Source organism: Plecotus auritus (assembly GCF_963455305.1).
Source record: "Plecotus auritus genome assembly, chromosome: 7".
In the NCBI taxonomy this organism is placed as follows: domain Eukaryota; kingdom Metazoa; phylum Chordata; class Mammalia; order Chiroptera; family Vespertilionidae; genus Plecotus; species Plecotus auritus.
Window position 1 is genome coordinate 4,184,885 of NC_137774.1, and position 17,992 is coordinate 4,202,876.

General features: G+C 57.3%; 2 protein-coding genes across 7 annotated transcripts in view; one reads left to right on the forward strand and one right to left on the reverse strand.

Moving 5' to 3' along the window:
* TMEM104 (transmembrane protein 104) overlaps positions 1-13,349 on the reverse strand; it is a 39,832-nt gene extending 26,483 nt beyond the window's left edge. Inside the window, exons 1-8 of one of the 4 annotated variants that reach the window (XM_080678719.1) lie at positions 13,236-13,349; positions 12,503-12,621; positions 8,216-8,337; positions 5,472-5,553; positions 4,921-5,013; positions 4,255-4,335; positions 797-896; positions 301-406 (exon numbers count right to left, since the gene is read on the reverse strand). In XM_080678719.1, the coding sequence (XP_080534845.1) occupies positions 301-406; positions 797-896; positions 4,255-4,335; positions 4,921-5,013; positions 5,472-5,553; positions 8,216-8,337; positions 12,503-12,547 (629 nt within the window). In that variant the 5' untranslated portion in view covers positions 12,548-12,621; positions 13,236-13,349. Of the gene's footprint in view, positions 1-300; positions 410-796; positions 897-4,254; positions 4,336-4,916; positions 5,014-5,471; positions 5,554-8,215; positions 8,338-12,502; positions 12,622-13,235 lie in introns of all 4 variants that reach the window. The other 3 variants (XM_080678718.1, XM_080678721.1, XM_080678720.1) reach the window with 3 other exon arrangements.
* A 106-nt stretch (positions 13,350-13,455) lies between these two features.
* NAT9 (N-acetyltransferase 9) lies at positions 13,456-17,691 on the forward strand. 3 transcript variants are annotated; one of them, XR_013961227.1, is made up of 7 exons: positions 13,456-13,579; positions 14,095-14,180; positions 15,055-15,164; positions 15,693-15,836; positions 16,437-16,496; positions 16,687-16,809; positions 16,910-17,688. XR_013961227.1 is itself a non-coding variant. In XM_080680525.1 (7 exons), exons 2-7 carry the CDS (start codon positions 14,104-14,106, stop codon positions 17,168-17,170), a joined length of 747 nt encoding a protein of 248 aa, XP_080536651.1. In that variant the 5' UTR covers positions 13,459-13,579; positions 14,095-14,103; the 3' UTR covers positions 17,171-17,691. The 3 variants fall into 3 exon arrangements, 2 of the variants coding, with proteins under 2 accessions (XP_080536651.1, XP_080536652.1); XM_080680525.1 differs by having other exon boundaries at positions 13,459-13,579; positions 16,715-16,809; positions 16,910-17,691; XM_080680526.1 differs by lacking the exon at positions 16,687-16,809 and having other exon boundaries at positions 13,459-13,579.
* The last annotated feature ends 301 nt before the right edge of the window (positions 17,692-17,992 follow it).

The window sequence follows — 17,992 nt, forward strand, 5'->3', positions numbered from 1 at the left end:
TCACTCCGACGGGGCTTTGCTAAGACTGCCCCTCCAAACCCGAGCTACGCTCGCCGCCATGGACTTGGCCATGATTGGAATGCCAACTCCGGACCACGTACGACGGAGGCCTGGTCGCCAGGACACTCTGGGGCCAGAGTCTTAGTGACACGATCCACTTTCTGCCCAGGACCGAGGCCCCAGGAATGAGCAGAGTGGGGAGCCACGCAGACCATTCTCCCGGGAGGGTTGTGCCAGAGGCTAGAGGCAGCCCACACGCCCGGGCAGGGCAGAGCCGCGGGCAGGCGCCAGGCCACTCACCAAGTAGATGCGGTAGACGTCCACTCGGCGCAGGCGCCCCCAGCACAGGTCCGTGTCATTGTACTTGGTGTCGGCCTCCACACCGCAGGAGTCGTTGCCAGTGGCGCTGCTGATAAAGAGAACAGTGGCTCAGAGTGGCCCTCCCTGCTTGGCTGGAAGCACACAGAAGGTCACATTATTAATCATCAGCAACCACTGAGCCCCCGCCCCGCCCCCCCCCCCCCCCAGCTGCTTTTGGTCCAACAATCTGACTTTTCACAAATGGCATATTCCTGGGTTTTAGGGCATGCATCACCGTCAGGACCCCCCAGGGGACTCCCCGCCACCTTCCCGATGGGGCAGGGCAGGGGACAGCTGTGGAGTGGGTCTCTGAAGGACAGTATGCATAGCTGGGTGGGTCATGCTGACGGATTCACTCGGTGTTGTGTTTGTACCCTGAAAACCCTGCCCCGACCGCCCCAGGAAGCCCATGTGGCGACACGAGGGGGACACTCACCAGGACACCTGCATGAGGGAGAAGGGCACGGCGGCAGCGTAGATGGCCAGGTCCCCGTACAGGTAAATGATGATGCAGAAATAGAACAGGTTGACCCCCACTGGAAGGAACAAAGTCACCGGTCAGGCAGACACAGGAGCATCTGCATTCTTTTTTTGAGGACTCAGCTTCTCCCCCTCCCATAGCTTTGGGTTCTCCTGGCTCCTATTCTCTCCAAAAAGAAGGAGAAAATGACCCCAAAGCTACACTGGAATGCAGGCAGGAGACACATCTGCTCACAACGTTCACCCGAGAGGGGCTAGGTGAGGCTGGGAAGGTTGGAGAGCCTCCGGATCCAGACAGGCGCCAGGTGAGTGAGAGGCGTGGACTGGCTGGGGAGGAACCAGAGGCCCCTTCAGGCTCGGGACAGGGTGTCTGAGGAAGGGGTGGAGAGGGAGGTGAGGGAGGAGAGGGAGGAGAAGGAGAAGAGATGTCCTGGGTGAGGCCCCTGGGCCAGGGCCCCCTTTACAGCCAAGCCCAGGCTCTGAGACAGAAGACGGCGACCAAGGAACTGAAAAGCAGAGAAGGTAACAGAAGGCCCTGCTGCTAAAGCTACAATCGAGAGGGTAAAAGCCCTCGATTTCCAAAGACCAATGGCCAAGCCCCGGAGGGGGAGGGGAGGGATGGGGGCGGAGAGGCCAGGCGTGCAAGGAGAGGTGCTGAGAGAGGCAGCGGCAGGAGCGGTGGTCCGGGTGGGCCACTCTCCTTATGAAATGTCGCCAGGGAGGATGCTGGCATTGGCAGGGCGCATGGGGTTCTCTGTGCAGGGGCGAACCCTGGTCTCCCGTCCTGCAGCTGGGAGTGCAGGCTCTGGTCCTGATCCCATTGGTCTCACTTCCCAACACCCTGATGGCCTCCAATCCCGTACAGTGAGGACTCCACCAGCACCCAACGCCCGCTGTGCCTCCAGCTATTAAGACGCGGAAGAAAGGTCTGGGCCCTGCAGCCCCAGGGTCACAGCCCGACAGCCAGTCTCAACCTCCGTTCAGACTGACGGCTCATTTTGATGTTACTGATCTCAAGCGGCTGGCTTCACGGGAAACAGAAAAAATGAAGTGACAGCTCCCTCCTGATGCCGGCGGCTCAGAAAAGCCTCCGGGGCCCCCAGGGGAAAGCCGGGACATGTTCCTCCTGGGCTGTCTGAGGTCAGTTCTGCTCCTAGGAGTCTGGGGGGGTGGGGAGAAAAGACCAGGAAAAAACAGACCTTGAAAGAGCCCAGGAGGGCCTCAGACAGCCTCACTGTCCAAGCTCAGTGGCCCCCGCGGACCGCCTGCCACTCACACCCAGGCTCCAAGGACAGCCTGTGCCCCAGCTTGTCTTTCTGTGGGGAGGCCCCCCTACCCCAGCCTCTCCTTCACCTGCCACCGAATCCGGGGTCAGCTCTGTTTATAAACTGCCACTGGCCCTCCCTGATCAATGAATTTCATTACTAGACACAAAATGTTGGGAGATCAATGAATTTCCTGAGAGGACAGCAATGACGAGGCCAGGCATTCCTAACGACAGAGGTGAGGCTGGGCTCATTCTGAGGGGGGTGGCGGCCTTTGGTGAGGGTGGTAGTGACACTCTGTGAATTGGGATAGAGCAGAGCAGTGGTTTTCGACGGGGGGGGGGGGGGGCGCAATTTTGTCCTGCAACCCCTACTAGGGGCATCTGACGATGTCCTAACGGGGAGGGGCTGCTGGCAACTAGTGTGCAGAGGGCAGAAACGCAACTCAGCACCCGCTACGCACGGGACAGGCCCCTGACAAAGGGTGATCTGGCCCAGACGGCGCTGCCGAATGGACACCGGAGCCGACGGAGACAGTCCTCTCAGTGGGCGCTGCTCGCACACGGAGGTGCTGACTTCCTACTCAGTTGAGGTAAACCAGGAGCCTAGCACACGGGGCGGGAAGACAAAACCAAACCACGAGTTCCTAGAATTCTTAAAGAAGTCAGCGCGGACTACCAAACACGCAAATCAGAAAGGAGGTTTAAAAGTAAGTGTCGGCCCTCCAATGTGCTTTTAAAACATATATTTCTATTGATTTCAGAAAGGAAGGGAGAGGGAGGGAGAGAGAGAAATATCAAGGATGGGAAAGAATCATTGGCTGGTAGCCTCCTGCACACCCCCAGCCTGGAGATTGAGCCCGCAACCCGGGTTTGTGCTCTGACCCGGAATTGAACCCTGACCTCTTGGTTCATAGGTTGACACTCAATCACTGAGCCACACCGGCCAGGCTCTAATGTGCATTTTATTTCAAAAGCTTGCATTTGGAAGGAGACCGCGTATGGTTCCCGGGGAGACGTAATTATGATCTCTTATCTTAGTCTAGTGAGGCGGGGAGAGGCAGAAACGGAACAAATCGACACAGAAGTGGGCAGACACGACCGATCTGGTTTTCATGAATCCTGGAAACCCTCTGTGAGGCTGGCACGGGGGATGGGAGCAGACGCTCGGGCCACCTTTGCCTGAGGATGACAATCTTTTGCACTAGACAGTCCAATCACACCACCAGTGGGAAAGAGAACACTCAGTGTCCTAAAGAGCAGCAAGAAGCTCCCAGATTCTACAGTCCCACCCCCACCCCAGCTCTACGTTATACAGCCACGTTCAAAACGGCAAAGAACGGGTGGCGATGCCCCCCTTTGCAACCAGGGGCTCCGGCAAAGGGGCAGAAAACCTCCCAGGGGAACTGCAAAGGCAAGGATTTCAGATGTGTCTGACTCTACGAAGGAAAAACAGGTCTGAGCGTTAAAAAACGAAACGCTTACACTGCTCCTCTTCCGAAAGAACGAGATTTGCCACGGAGGTGTAAGACGTTTCGGTGAAACACCCAACAAGCCAGCACCTGAGCTCGGTTGGATCCCGTCAGCTTGTAGCCAAGCCCCTGAAGGGAAGGGCCAGGAATCCCCAGACTTGTGCAGGTAGAGCGTGGGGAGAGGTTCTAAAACGCTCAGATCCCAGCCAGAAGCCCTGTGCACGGGCTCCTAGCGCCCTCTGCTGGCCACCGGGAAGAGACAGAAACACACGCAGCAAAGCCTACCGCTGGGTTGTTCCACACAGAAGAGTCCAGAAGCAGAGAGACAAGTCAGAGGCAATCAAGCAAGAGGCACAAAGTGACCAGCCGGCCTCCGTGGGTCCCCTTCCTTGGACAGCTGCTTAGGACCGCCGACCTATGTCCAGCAGAAGACAAGCAGCGCCTCTCTATTCCTAACGCCGATGACCAAGAGGAATCCAAGGCAACCACCTGAAGCCGCCCAGGTCTCTCGGCAAGCTGGCTCCTCGGAGCACTGGGAGCACTGGGAGCGGGTCAGCAATCGCTCCTCCCATCGCCTGCCCCATCCCACGGTCCAGGTGGGACCCTCATTCCAAGCGCCCGGGGCCGGAAGGAAGTGCTAGCTCCCCCTCCCTCGCCCACCTTGGAAATAACGTATACCTTTACTGAAGAACATGGAGGCCATCTGTCCCATTTCCACCCGGTCTGTGATTTCAAAGAGGTTCGGAGATCCGCGTCTCTCTGTGGAGCCAGAGGACAAGGAAGAGGAGGAGGTCGGTTCACTTGGCTTCTAGAAGGGGCTACGGGGCTCAGAATTCTCCAGAATAATGAAATCCCCGCGATTTAAACTCTTGAGAAAACTTTTCCTAATGCTTATTGTTCGAAATACCTAGAAAAGGATCTCAGGGGGATGCTGGTTGTGGGGTGAGAAGGAGGACGCTTAGCCCTTGCTCGGCCAGAGCAGAGATCAGACTCTCGGGCATGTGCAGTGCGAGTGTGTGTGTGTGTGTGTGTGTGTGTGTGTGTGTGTGTGTGTAGTGGGACGGGAGGAAGGAGAGAACTCAGAGACCCTTGATTTACTCGCACTTGCAGTGTGCACCAGCACGGAAACAGGGATTTCATTATTTCCACATCGGCAGCACAGGTGGGAAGGTGGGGTGCCCAGGTCAGGCAACTTGCCCAAGCTGCAAGTGTCACTAAGTGCTGAGCCTGCAAGGAGAACGGCCACGGGGTCTCTGCAGAGACTCCCCCAGTCCTCTCCATGGGAAAGGGACCCTGGGGCCACAGGGGAGTGCAGGCTGGCCAGGAACCCCAGGACTTACGCACAGAGAGGATGGGCCGTTTCTCTGCCCGCTCGTAGTTGTCCTGGGCGAGACTGTCACTGTCAGAGGCTGTGGAGGAGTTGTCGTCGTCTTCTTCCTAGGACGGGGTGCGGGAGGGAGGAGGGGAACAAGCAAAGGAAAGGGAGTCCGTTACTGCAGGAAACCCCGTGACAACAGAGCACCTGCCTCCTTTGCTATTTCTTTCTGGAAGGTATCTGATCGGGAAGCTCTCAACACGTCCACTTTGTCACATTAGAAGGCGCAGGCACACTCGGACATCGGGTCCGAGGCCACAGCACAGATCCTGGTGCAGACGCTCAGCGGGACTGAGCTAGGTCAAGGTGGGGCGGGGAGGACCCGGGAGGCAAACTGGAAAGAGCAGAGGCTGCAGGCGTTCTGTGAGCTTAGGTGGCCGCTACGCTTTTTGCTCTGGGGCAGGGTCCCTACCAGCGCTGGGGACACGGGTCCTCCACGCGTCGGGAGGGCAAGGACTGGCCAATGAGTGGCACACAAGTGGACGGAGGCACGGCCCGGAGACAAGGGCAATGGGCGCACCTGGTGGTTCTCCATCCTCTTCCAGCGGAGCTGCGCGTTGGCTGCGGCCATGGCCTCCACCACGAAGGTCGTCGTCACGAAGCTGCAGGGGAAGGCCACGCGTTGATCGCCAAAGACAGGCAGGAGGGTTGGAGGAAGGACAAAGAAAAAGGAAAAGTTGTTTCAAAGACCTGACTGGACCAACAACCTGACCGAAGCACTGTCCCTCCTTGGAGCCGTTTCCTGGGAAACTCTCACGATGGGTCTGGCCTGATCGAAAGTGTGTGTGTGTGTGTGTGTGTGTGTGTGTGTGTGTGTGTGTGTGTGTGTGTGTCTGGCCTGATCGAAAGTGTGTGTGTGTGTGTGTGTGTGTGTGTGTGTGTGTGTACATGGGCTGCCTCGTGTGCTTGCCTCGATGGCCCCGTCCCCATGTAAAAGGTGTTTCGGATGCACGGGAGAGGCGACACAGGGCCATGCAGTACCACACACCAAAAAGAGGCCTGTTGGGGGCAGGGGTGGGAGGACAGACCCCGCCTGGTGCTCCCGGTCAGGAAGAGGAGGCAGGTTCACGGGCCTGCAAGGTGCCGGGAAGGGCAGAGGCAGCCTCCACTCTCCTTGCTGGGACACAGGCAAGCGGTCAAGTCTCAATGACACACGCTGAGGACGGAGCACAGGCAGGATAATTGAAAAAGATCACTTGGCTCTGGAACCTGTCCTCGCCGCCCTTTTTGGGGCGGAGCGTTTTGACTTTCCTAATAACCGGGCTAATACGAAAATAAGCTTGCATTTTTATGGCCTCAATCAAAAGGGAGGCTGGGAGGCGGCACCAGACATTTGCTGAGAAGTCAGACTACAGTGACAAATCACCCGTTCTCTTCCTCGTAAAGAAACCGGAGAGGCCGAGACGACAGCTGGGACGCACGGATGCTTCTGTCGGCAGGAGGCACAGGGGAGGCTGCCTTCCCGCCACAGACCTGAGGGAGGGCTCTGTCCCTGCTGCCACCACCTGGACAGCACGGCTCTGCCGCTGGACTGGACCCTGAGCCCTCCGAGCGCTGTCGCCTGCCCCAGGCGGACTGCTCAGCCCAGCAGTCAGGTGGCAGGGGCAATAGGAGTTAAATCCACATCCACTCCAGGTTCGGGGTGGGGCGGTGCGGGAGGGGGGGAGGAGGAGGGTGTGGCAGCCAGCCCGGCATCTCCTAGGACGGTTTCTCATTATCCTGCCTAAGTGACCATTTTAAGGCTTTAGAATTTTCCCTTCTTTTTGGAAGCAAAATCAAAATCAATCTTCATTAAGGCGTGAAGAGGCTTCTCACGGTTGCACAAAGCCAACTCATTGATCATGTTCAAATATAAATGGGGTGAGCATGGCGGGAGCATGGTGGCCCCCAATAATCACTCCCCACTCAGACGGCTGCCGGTGCTGAAGGGCCTTTAGAAGGGACAGCAGAGTCACAGAAGGACAAGGGCTTTTGGGGCTCTCGGCGGCCAAGGCTCACAGTACGTAATTAGGAGCCAACAGCACCAAGGCTGGCCCCCAAACCTCCCTAAAGAAAATGCATGAACGAACTGAAAACCTCGGGCATTTTCCTACCCCACTGAGCCCCTTCAAGGTCTTAGTCGGCTTCAGCTACCAATGTTTCCTCCCTCCACTCCTCTCTCCTTCCACTCTGCTCAAGTGCCGCCCTCCGTGACCCCCGAGTACTGACCTGAAACTGTGATCACCCGCCTCCCCACACTGTGTTTGTGGGGTTTTGTCTCACTGTTACTACATCACCTTCTAACTTACTCTGTGGTTTACTTATTTATTATCTTACTGCTCACTGCCTGTCTCCCACCAGAAAGGAGGGCGGGGCAGGGCTCCGTGCTGCTCAGCGGGGTTCCAGCACCTGAGAACCACCGGGTGTCACCGGGTGTCACCTCTCCGGGGTGTTTACGGGTGGTGCCTCCCACCTCATTTTTTTTTTTTTAAATATATTTTATTGACTTTTTACAGAGAGGAAGGGAGAGGGATAGAGAGCTAGAAACATCGATGAGAGAGAAACATCGATCAGCTGCCTCCTGCACACCTCCCACTGGGGATGTGCCCGCAACCAAGGTACATGCCCTTCACCGGAATCGAACCCGGGACCCCTCAGTCTGCAGGCCGATGCTCTATCCACTGAGCCAAACCGGTTTCGGCTTTCCACCTCTTTTTTAGAGCTTGTGGATTCCCACCTGGGGTAGAGGGCTTAGTCCTGAGTCCCTCAGCGGCCTGGGCACGGGCTAACCAGCCTCAGACCTGCCTGCCGGCACCCCACAGGCGGCTCCGGGAGCAGGACCCCGGAAGGCTGGGAGGCGCCGGCCTCCTGGGTGCTGCCGGGCACGAGGCAGGTGAGGGCAACACCCGGGTACCCGTGTGCTGTGTGTTCACCGCTTACTCCGTGAACTGTCTTAAGCAAATTCTACATCCCAAACTGATTTCCCCGCCACCTTCAACAACTGCCAGGTTCTCTTCCTGTGGCTCAGTGGTGTTTTCTCAAGAATGTACATGAGGGGAGGCGCCCCGGCTGGGGAGGAACCACGTGAGACATTCCAGTCTCCCGTTTAGCTGGTCGCACTGGAGACCTTTGTATCCACCCCCCACCCCCCGCCCGCAGGGCAACTTGTTGGAGACTCATCACCACATCTTCCTGCCCCCAAGGACGCTTCCCCACCTCCCTGCGCTTCCTGGACAGGCTGCTCAGCTTTGCCCCGGCCCCCGGCCCCGAGTGACGGCCTCTTACCTCATGAAGCCCAGGAACACCAGCAGGAACAGGCTGACAAGCCACCCAGCAGAGGCAAAGGCCTTGGGCATGGTGAGCGCGCCGGTGCCCACGATGAGGTTAAACATGTACACCAGTCCAACCTGGGACACACAGAAGCGACAGTCAAGCCCAGACATGAACTAACCTCTCCCTGCAACGGCGCCCAAGGACGACCCAGGGGCAGCAAGACCACGGCGGCCAGGAGGCCCGCCTCCAGACAGGGAGGCAGGGAAGGAGGGAGCATTCCACCCAGGTGCTCACCAGGCCTGCTCTGCACCCGGATGTTGGGGACCAGACGCCAACATCCCACCTCTCATTTCGTGTTATCCAGAGCTGCGTCACAGATGTTAGCTCTTTGCCCAGCCAGACCGTGGTCTTCCATTTTTCCTAGCTCGCTGGGCACATGGCCCAGGCCTCCGCTCCACCCATTCTGCCATCGTCCTTGGGGACCCCGACATTCCTGCTGCTTCCCCGTCCCTGTCTTCCTTCCCACACGAATGTCAGGGATTTTCTTAAAAAGTTGAGATAGAATTCACGTGCCGCGAAATCCACCCCTTTAACACACACAGTTCAGTGGTTTTCATTGTATTCATGAGGTTGTGCAACCAGCATCACCATCTAATTCCCCCTCATCACCCCAAAAAGGAACCCTGCCCCCACCTGCAGCCGCTCCCCATTCCTGCTAGTCCCTGGCAACCAACCTTGGTGCAAGCGCAGGGTCACTGCCGTCAGGGTTTAAACTCAACTCTAATTCACGCCAACCCGACTCCAGCTCCGTTAATTACAACTGTTCCTCACGCCTCGGGCCTGGCACACAGCCTCAAGACAGGAATCCTCAGCGGGGTGCGTGCACCTCGCTCAGGCTCTCTCGGACACGAGTCCGACAGTTTCATTGTTTTTTTGTTTGTTTGTTTGTTTGTTTTTTAATATATTTTATTGATATTTTACAGAGAGGAAGGGAGAGGGATAGAGAGTTAGAAACATCGATGAGAGAGACACATCGATCAGCTGCCTCCTGCACACCTCCCATTGGGGATGTGCCCGCAACCAAGGTACATGCCCTTGACCGGAATCAAACCCGGGACCCTTCAGTCCGCAGCCCGACGCTCTATCCACTGAGCCAAACCGGTTTCAGCCAGTTTCATTGGTTTTAAGCATCATTGTCTTCATGTGATCTTATGGACAGATCCCAGAAGGGTGAACACAAGTTTGGCTCGTCTTCCACGGCGCCTGATTGGACCACCACACACTGCCATGTGACGCCCGGCTGGGAGCCCTGGCCCAGGGTGCACTCGGGAGAACCCGAGGGTGGCAGCCGGGTGAGAAACAGGACACACAGCCCACCTGGCCTTCCCAACGGGAAGTTCCCAGAGCTGGCTTTTCACAAGTTACTCTGAGTGTGCAGGACACACTAATTTTTCCTCTTGCTGGCTGATTTCAATGCGCCGAGGCTGGTATATCCCAGTGTGGGAATGAGCCCTTAGCTAGCTCAGTTCTGCTCATTCTCTCGTCTATTCAGCCACTTCCCAGAGCCTCCCAGGGGCCTGGCTCTGTGCTAGGAGCTGGGGAGAGGACACTGAGTCAGACAGACAGGGCCCTTGACCTCACGTCGGGGGGGAGGCAACAGGAGAACAGTGACGAGCGCCTCGCAGAAGTGTCCTGAAGGAAAGAAGCAGGGCGCAGGCGCGGTGACAAAGGATGACGGGAGCACTTTAACTACAGGACACTCAGGAAGGGCTCGTGGTGACACTCCAGCCAGGACCTGAAGGATGAGAGGGAGCCGCTCAGGCCCAGGGCCAGGGCAGAACCTCTAGGTAAAGGCCTGAGGTGGGAAGGGAGGTACGGTCAAGGCAGGTCGGGCTGAAGCACAGCCAGGCAGTGGGACGGCGTGGGCCCTGGGGCACGTGACGGGGACTCAACGTGGTGCAGGGTTTTTAGGACACTAACAGACCAGGCCCCGTGGATGGCCTAACATCTGATCTCCCGGAAGCTGTGTTCTCTGTCACTTTTATAAGAAGCAACCCTTGCCCTGGCCGGTGTGGTCCAGATGGCTGGAGCCTTGTCCCCTACACCCTTCTGTGAGGTTCCTTATCCACTGAGCCCAGATCCTGCTCTCACAGGGGATCAAGAACTGTTCTCCCAGGATGACGGGGTGAAGGAGACCTCAGCAAGAAGGCATGTTCTCTCCTCATACCCTGACCACTAAGTCCTGGAAATGCCACCTCATTCTCAACACAGGCCATCTCTCCCTACCCGTAGGATAAGAGAATACACACAGTTGTTGATGGCAAATGCCCAGAATAGGCCCTCAAAAACCCCCGAACACAAAGGAAATGAAGGATAAAAAGATATAAAAAAGCAGCCCAGCCGGTGTTGCTCAGTGGTTGAGGGTCATTCCATGCACGTGCCCAGGTTGTGGGTTCAATCCCCAGTAGGGGACGTGCAGGAGGCAACCACTGGATGTATGTTTCTCTCTCTTCGATGTTTCCATCTATCCCATCTCCCTTCCTCTTTCTCTAAAATCAATAGAAACATATATTTTTAAAAAAGCAGAACCCACGGAGGCCTTCAGGCTTCACTGCCCAATGTCCTGTGGGCACATGCTGACATGTGAAATGATTACATTTCAGCTGGAGACACAAGAAAAGTGAGCATATCAGTTTTTTCCTTCCTCAAACTCAGTCACAGACATGACTCAGCTCTAAGCTCTTGGACGTTCTGAGCAGCAGCAGGGACCCTGATGACCTGTATGGACAGTGTGGACACTTCCCTGCTGGTGCCAAAAGAAGGCTGTGTGCCGGGACAGCTGCTCAGATGAGAGGGACACGGCTCAGTTCATTCCAAGTTCAAGACAGACTCCCCCCGGGACGTTGCTGAGGCGAAGAAGGCTCCCTCCGTGCTGCACACGGATGGCACATGCCAGCGGGAAGACCCTGCTGTGGAGGCTTTTCCAGCTGTTCTCAGAGGTACCTCCTCGTCCATCACACCAGCTGTAGAGGCTGGGACGCTAACAGGAACAGAGCACGCCTCCCAGGCTGGGAAGGGCAGTGCAAAGCAGGGCGCCTGTTAAAGGCTAGGTAAGTTCTAGAAAGAGGACTCTTTTTAAAAAAATATATATACTTTTTTATTGATTTCAGAGAGGGAGAGGGAAAGAGAGCTAGAAACATCAATGATGAGAGGGAATCATTGATTGGCTGCCTCCTGCACGCCCCCTACTAGGGGTCAAGCCCACAACCAAGGCATGTGCCCTTGACCAGAATCGAACCAAGGACCTTTCAGTCTGCAGGCTGATGCTCTACCCACTGAGCAAAACCGGCTAGGGCTAGAAAGAGAACTCTCGCTACTTAAGACGGTGCTGCTTTCCCTGATACCTGGTAGCAACGTGAGTCAATCCTGTGATTATTCCCATCCTCCAGGTACTTATTCAGGCAAGAGCACTCCATGATGTAAACATGACCAATCTTATATTACACAAAGAAGATAAACTGAGTGTATGTGTGTGGGGGGGAGGGGAGCAGCGAGGTAGGGGGTAACACAAACCCAAGACGGAGAAATCAATCATGTCAGTTGTTCTAATTACAGACTCCACCAAACTGTAACTGGAAGCATCTGCGGGCTTTCTCTGCCTCTTACGCCATCCAAGACTATAAACGTTGTGCAACTTAAAATTCAGCTAAAAACCCAAGTAGTTTCAAACCGCTGAGATGAGCAAAACCCAGTCAACAGCTGTCAATCACCGTCCATTTGAAGGACAGGCAGCACCGTGCGTAGGGGTAGCAGCCCTGAGGTCAATATTAATAGGGTCAGCAAGTCAATTTAGTTTTCTTGACCACTCTCTGATCAACATCTAAAAAGTGAACAAACCTGCCCTAGCCGGTTTGGCTCAATGCATAGAGCAGCGGCCTGCAGACGGAAGGGTCCTGGGTTCGATTCCCGTCAAGGGCACATGCCTGGGTTGCGGGCTTGATCCCCAGTAGGGGGCGTGCAGGAGGTAGCCAATCCATGATTCTTTCTCATCATTGATGTTTCTTTTTCTCTCTCCCTCTCTTCCTCTATGAAATCAATGAAAATATATTAAAAAAAAAAGGGAACAAACCTGAGCCTCATTAACACTGAGCCACACAAGGCTGCTGCTGAATGGAGGTCCCCCACCCGGCTCTCCCCAGGGTCTAGGCACGCGCCAGGCCAGTCCACAGCGAGCAGAGTGCTTCTCAGAAGCCAGGGGCAACTCATGTGGGCAAAACGGGTTCTGAAAGTAAAACTCACGTAGGGAGAATAGAGCTCCCCGGTCTCTGTGATTTCACCCGCCATTTCCAAAAGTGAGGAAGGGAGCGTCGGCGGGGCGGAGCTTTCTTCCTCGCGGGGGCGGCGGCTGCTGCGGCTCCCTAAGGCACAAGAGCAGACGTCAGCTTTCGGAGGGACCTCGATGGAGGTGGCGGCAGGTCTGCAGACCCCTCTCCCCCTAGATACTCCAGGTCTCCACGTCTGTCACAAGGCAGCCGGAGGGAAGGTCTCCCGGGATGACTCCCACCTGGCTGGTGTTTCCTTGCTGTGCAGGGCAGGAACGTATTCCATGCCGCTCAGACCCCAAGTCATATAAGAGGCCTTCGAAGCCACTAAGCCTCACCCACCACAAGCGCCCCCTTGCCACACTGGACGCTTGCTCCCCATTTAATGCAGGAACAGCGAGCTCACTACCGCACAGGGCAGCCCAAGTCACTGTCTGCCTCCTCCGCCTAGGACGAGGGGCTGGGGGCTTTCCCAGGTCGCCCTCCAACCCAACTTCTTGCCTCAAAGCCTCTCCTTTTTAATGGGGCCTCTACTTCCTGAACCCCTAACCTGCTTTCTGCCCTCCCTGCCGTAGGGCTCCCCACCCTTAAGCCTCCCCCTCTTCTCAAGAGCCCTCGTTCCGAGCCTCTCCCCGACTTCTTCCTCCCTCCAGAGAGAACCCGGAATCTGCGCCACCCCAGCCCACCCACCGTCGCGCGCGTCCCCTTACCTGCAGCGTGGCGCGCTCCGGGCCGCCGCGGCCGCCGCCTCCAGCCCCTGGGCAGCTGCCGGCGCCAGCTGTCCCGCACCAGCGCCCACAGCACGCATGCGCCGGCGCCGGGAGCCCACCTGGCTGACGCGCGCTTCGGGCGGGGTGCAGCGCGCTGATTGGGCGCCTCGTGGGGGCGGGACCGGGATTGGGCCCCGGCGGCTGCCGTCTGCGTGGCGGAAGTGGGCGGGGCGTGCGCCCAGCGTGTGCGGGCGGGGCGCCCGTCGGCCGGGTCGGGACGCGGGGCTAGTTGGAAGAGGTGGCTCCCACGTTCTTTTAGGGACGCTGTCGTTGGAGGGAAGTGGGTATGAACTTGGCCGCCCGGGGACCCCGGTGGCTGGGGTACGGGGTGAGGGTACAGAAGAGTATCCTGTAGCTCCGCACATAGGGGAAGGGGCTGAGAACTTGAGTTCGCCTACCCTGAAGTGGCCTGGTGACCTGGCTTGGGAAGTGGGAGACGGAGGGCGGAGACCAGTAGGGTGATTGGAAATAGGTTGAAGGGCAAGGCTGGAAATTGATCCTGGGGCGGGGTCTCAGGACTGGGCTAGTGATGGGAGCTTTGGGTTGGAGGCTTCGAAGTTCTGGGAGGTGGGGCGGAAGGGACCCGCCAGAATGGCAGCTCAGTCTTGGCTCTTTAAGACGCCAGCCGGCTGCCTTTCTCGCAAAGGGTTTAGAGCCCCTGTTCTCTGCAGTCTTTCGAAGGAAAGGCTCTTCGGGACACCTCGGCCCCTGGAGGCATTCAGCGAGTTGAGAGCCTGGGCTCCCACCCTAAGTGGGAGGAAACTCAGGGTCCTGAAGTCTTTGCCCTCCCCTCCCTCAGGCTGCTACCATGAGGTTAAATCAGAACGTCTCGCTCCTGGGGAAGAAGGTGGTGCTGGTACCCTACACCGCAGAGCATGTGCCCAGGTAACCGTTCCCACCCGACATGGGTGCAAGGCAGCTCTCCAAGGTGCAGCCCCAATGTCAGAGGCTCTCCTCCGAGGAGAAGCATTGGTGTGAGAGGTAATGACATGCAGGAAAAAGTGAACAGTGAAGCAAAGGACTCTGACGTCCCTGGAAGAAGTCACCTGTCCCCGCTGTTCCCTTTCGCCCTCTCAGCTTCTTTTGGCCTCTCAGCAAGGAATGAGTTAATGTACACTAAATGTAAGAACAAAATTGTCTTCTCGCCTGATTGGGAAGTAGTGACATTCCTTTGGTGCCCGTGAATATTCTGTTCTTGGAGACTTTAAGTTAGCTTGTCATACACTGAGCTGATGAGGTGGTTTCCTGTCTCCTGTTTTGAAAGGCCAGGACTGAGTTGCAGGGTGGGGCTATTTGGAGGGCAGTTGGCAAAGTCTGGTAGCCTGGAATGGTGGTGGTGTAGGGGTGTATTCTCTACTGGTAGTTTTCTTTTTGGGGATTCCTTGTGCCCAGCCTTTGTGGAGATCTGTCCAGCCTTCTTTGCAGCGGTCAGCTTGCCATAGTCTTCCCCTCAGGAATTCGAGGAATGTTTGGCTTTAGACCACTCCCCCACACTGACCCCAGAGACAGGATGGGGAACTGGACAGATAGAACTGACCCCTCCTGCTGTTCTCTTGTAGGTCTAGCCTGCCTCTAGGTCTTGTGCCTCTGGCCTTCTGCCTTAGGAGCAACTATACGCCTTTTCTTGGGTCTTCTCTGAGCCCTTGAGTTAGCCCGATGGGGTTCTCCTTTCTGCCATCTGTTTCTTCATCTCACAGTGTCAGACCCAGGGCTCCTGAGTCAGTCCTGCCTGCTGAAGGCCGCCCCTCTGTCCCTGCAGGTACCACGAGTGGATGAAATCAGAGGAGCTGCAGCGTTTGACAGCCTCCGAGCCGCTGACCCTGGAGCAGGAGTATTCGATGCAGCGCAGCTGGCGGGAAGATGCGGACAGTGAGAAGCGAGATCCTGGGCTGGGCTGGGAGTGGGAGGGCTGACTCCAGAGGCAGCCTCCAGGGTCCCTCCCGTTCTTTCCCAGCTGTAGCCCTGCTGAGGCCTAGAAACCTGTGAAAAGCCTGGAAGGTGCTTGCAACCCTCACACTCTGATGCCACTGAAGCTGGTCCCTGTGGCGGACACTTTTGTCCTCTCCCCCACTCCCTGGGCCAGGCGTGGGAGGATTTAAAGGAAGTATTTTGGGCTGTGGTTGTAATTGAGGCCCTGGCCCCTCACATCCTTTGCTGCAAGCCCAGTGTGATTACTGCTCTTCTTTGAGTCCCCTGCTGTCTGAAAATACACTTGCTGTTTGGAGAAGGCCACCATTTCCTGCAAGAGGCAGATTTAGGGCTTTTTAATCAGCTGTAGTTAGCTCTGGCCCCCCCTTTCTCCTGCCAGACTCCGAGACGCTGGTAGTTCGTTCTCTGGCTTGGGTAGGAAGACTGGCCTCACTGGGCATGTCGATAACCCTGTGCCTCCCTCCTTAGAGTGTACCTTCATTGTGCTGGATGCAGCGAAGTGGCAGGCCCAGCCAGGCACCACCGAAGAGAGCTGCATGGCGGGAGATGTGAACCTCTTCCTCACAGATCTAGGGGACCCCACCTTGGGGGAGATTGAGGTCATGATTGCAGGTTCGTTTCCTCCCTTCTGGGCCATGGATCTGCTGAACCTTAAGGCAGCCGAAGCTGCCTAGGGACCTCCAGGGCCTCAATGGGAGGCTCTGGCATTGGGGAGCCCAGCGCCTGGCTGGGGCAGACTGCCACTTGGCACCCCGTTAGCCTGTGGGTCACTCTGTTCCTGTGTTCTGCGTGGGTGTGAACCCAACCTTTGGATTTAGGGTCTCCGAACTTCACTCTCCCCTATTTTGGGGGTGGTCTGGGGGAATCCTCTAAAATAGTTGATCTTCCCTGGAGCATCTTCCCAGGCGCTGGGAGGAGCCCCTGCAGTCTCTGTGTCCTTCTTGGTCCTGAGCCTTCTCCTAAGAGGCTGTGCGACTCCTCACAAGGCAGCACGTTGAGGTTAAAGGGTCAGCTTTTGGGGTCAGGTTGCTGGGTGGCTCCACACTGAGACCTTGGGGAGTCATTTACCTTCCGTGTGCCTCTGGCCCTCACCTGCAGAATGGGAATAGTGTTTACGGACTTGGCAGGATTGTGCGGATTAAATGAGATCGCGGCTGTTGTGCCTGCCCTGGAGCCTGGCACACGGTGTCCACGATTGTCGTTTTCTCCTAGAGCCCAGCTGCAGGGGCAGGGGCTTCGGCACCGAGGCCGCGCTCATGATGATGTCCTACGGTAAGGAAGTCAGAGCAGACCGCGTGGGGAGAGGCGGCCAGGCCGCAGGCGAGGGCTAGTGCATGTGGGGAGTGAGCCTTCTTCAGGTCTGAGGTGCAGGCGGGGGAGTGGGGAAGACGGGTGACGGGTACCTGCACTGCACACTGGGACAGGTGGGGCGGAGGGTGCTGGAGCGACCTTCCTCCTGCAGCTTGTCCCTTTCTGATCTCCTCTGGGAGGAGCGACCAAGCTAGGTCTGACCAAGTTTGAGGCTAAAATTGGGCAAGGAAATGAACCGAGCCTCCGGATGTTCCAGAAACTTCATTTTGAGCAAGTAAGGATGAGGCTGGCCGGAGGTGAAGCCCGGGTCTGGGTGGAGGGCCCGCTGGTGCTAGGACTTGTGGCTGCAGCTTCGATCTCTCTGGCTGTCCTAGGTGGCTGTGAGCAGCGTCTTCCAGGAGGTGACACTCAGACTGACGCTGAGTGAGCCGGAGCGGCAGTGGCTTCTGGAGCAGACCAGCCACGTGGAAGAGAAGCCCTATAGAGATGGGTCCTGGGAGCCCGCTGAGCGCCCTGCACCAGGAAGTGAACGGACTGGGCCGACCCTCTCCGGGCTGGGGATCTCGTCTCAGGGCCCTTCAGACTCGGGGCAGGACTTGCCTTGGCCTCCGCCTCCAGACTGGCAGCGGAGCTGAGCGACTCCAGGGAGCCCCTCCTCCCGGCCAAACCTGGACTTACACTCTGAGAACCTGGGGTGGACGGCATGAATCCACGGGAAGAGGCAGGGTAGAGGCAGAGCTGAAGATAACGGGGGCGGGGGGGGGTGTGTTGGGGAGGAGCCTGTTCAACAGGCTGGACTTCCCTTTTCCTGGAAGGCCAGCGGTGCCACTCTGGGGCTGCGGCCCTGGCCTGAGTAAAGTGCACTGCACGGCCAGCTTTCCGTGCCTCACTGCCCATAGCCTGGGTGAGCGTAGCCTGTGTGGAGGTGAGCTGCCAGGAGGCCCCCTGCAGCATCTGTCCCGTCCAGCGTGGGAGCGACAGGGCAGCCCAGTCCTGTCTGTCATCCTGTGCAAGCAGGCTGGGCGTGGCCCTGAGAAGTTAGGAAACGAATGAGGGAGGGTGGCCCTGTTAGGAGGCTTGGAAAATGGGTGAGAATCCTCGCTCCCCCTTTCTCTTCTTTGGAGCCAGTTTTGAGTAAATTAGTTCTGGATACAGCTCCTTGTGGCCGGACCGCACCCCTCTGCTGAGTTTGAGGCCTCAATGGGTGTCCCCCTGTGCCTGCCCTCCACTCCATCCCTCACCTCTGGGAGCCGCTGCACCTGTCAAGGCCACAAGGGGGCGCCAGAGGTACCAGTTTGGGATGGCATGGCTGCCGGGCAACCTGTGCTTAACAGAGCTGGGCCAGGTCTGGCCACCTCAGAGCGAGGGGGACACCCATTGACTTCTAACTGTGCCCAGGTCCCCCCGGTCATAATCTGCAGTGGCGTCAAGGAAAGCCAGTCAGGTTTCAAAGCACA

Coding starts and splice junctions, on each gene's coding strand:
- NAT9 (XM_080680525.1), top strand. CDS start 14,104: ATGAGGTTAAATCAGAACGTCTCGCTCCTGGGGAAGAAGGTGGTGCTG. Junction 14,181..15,054: donor ACCGCAGAGCATGTGCCCAG/GTAACCGTTCCC, acceptor CTGTCCCTGCAG/GTACCACGAGTGGATGAAAT. Junction 15,837..16,436: donor GATTGAGGTCATGATTGCAG/GTTCGTTTCCTC, acceptor GTTTTCTCCTAG/AGCCCAGCTGCAGGGGCAGG.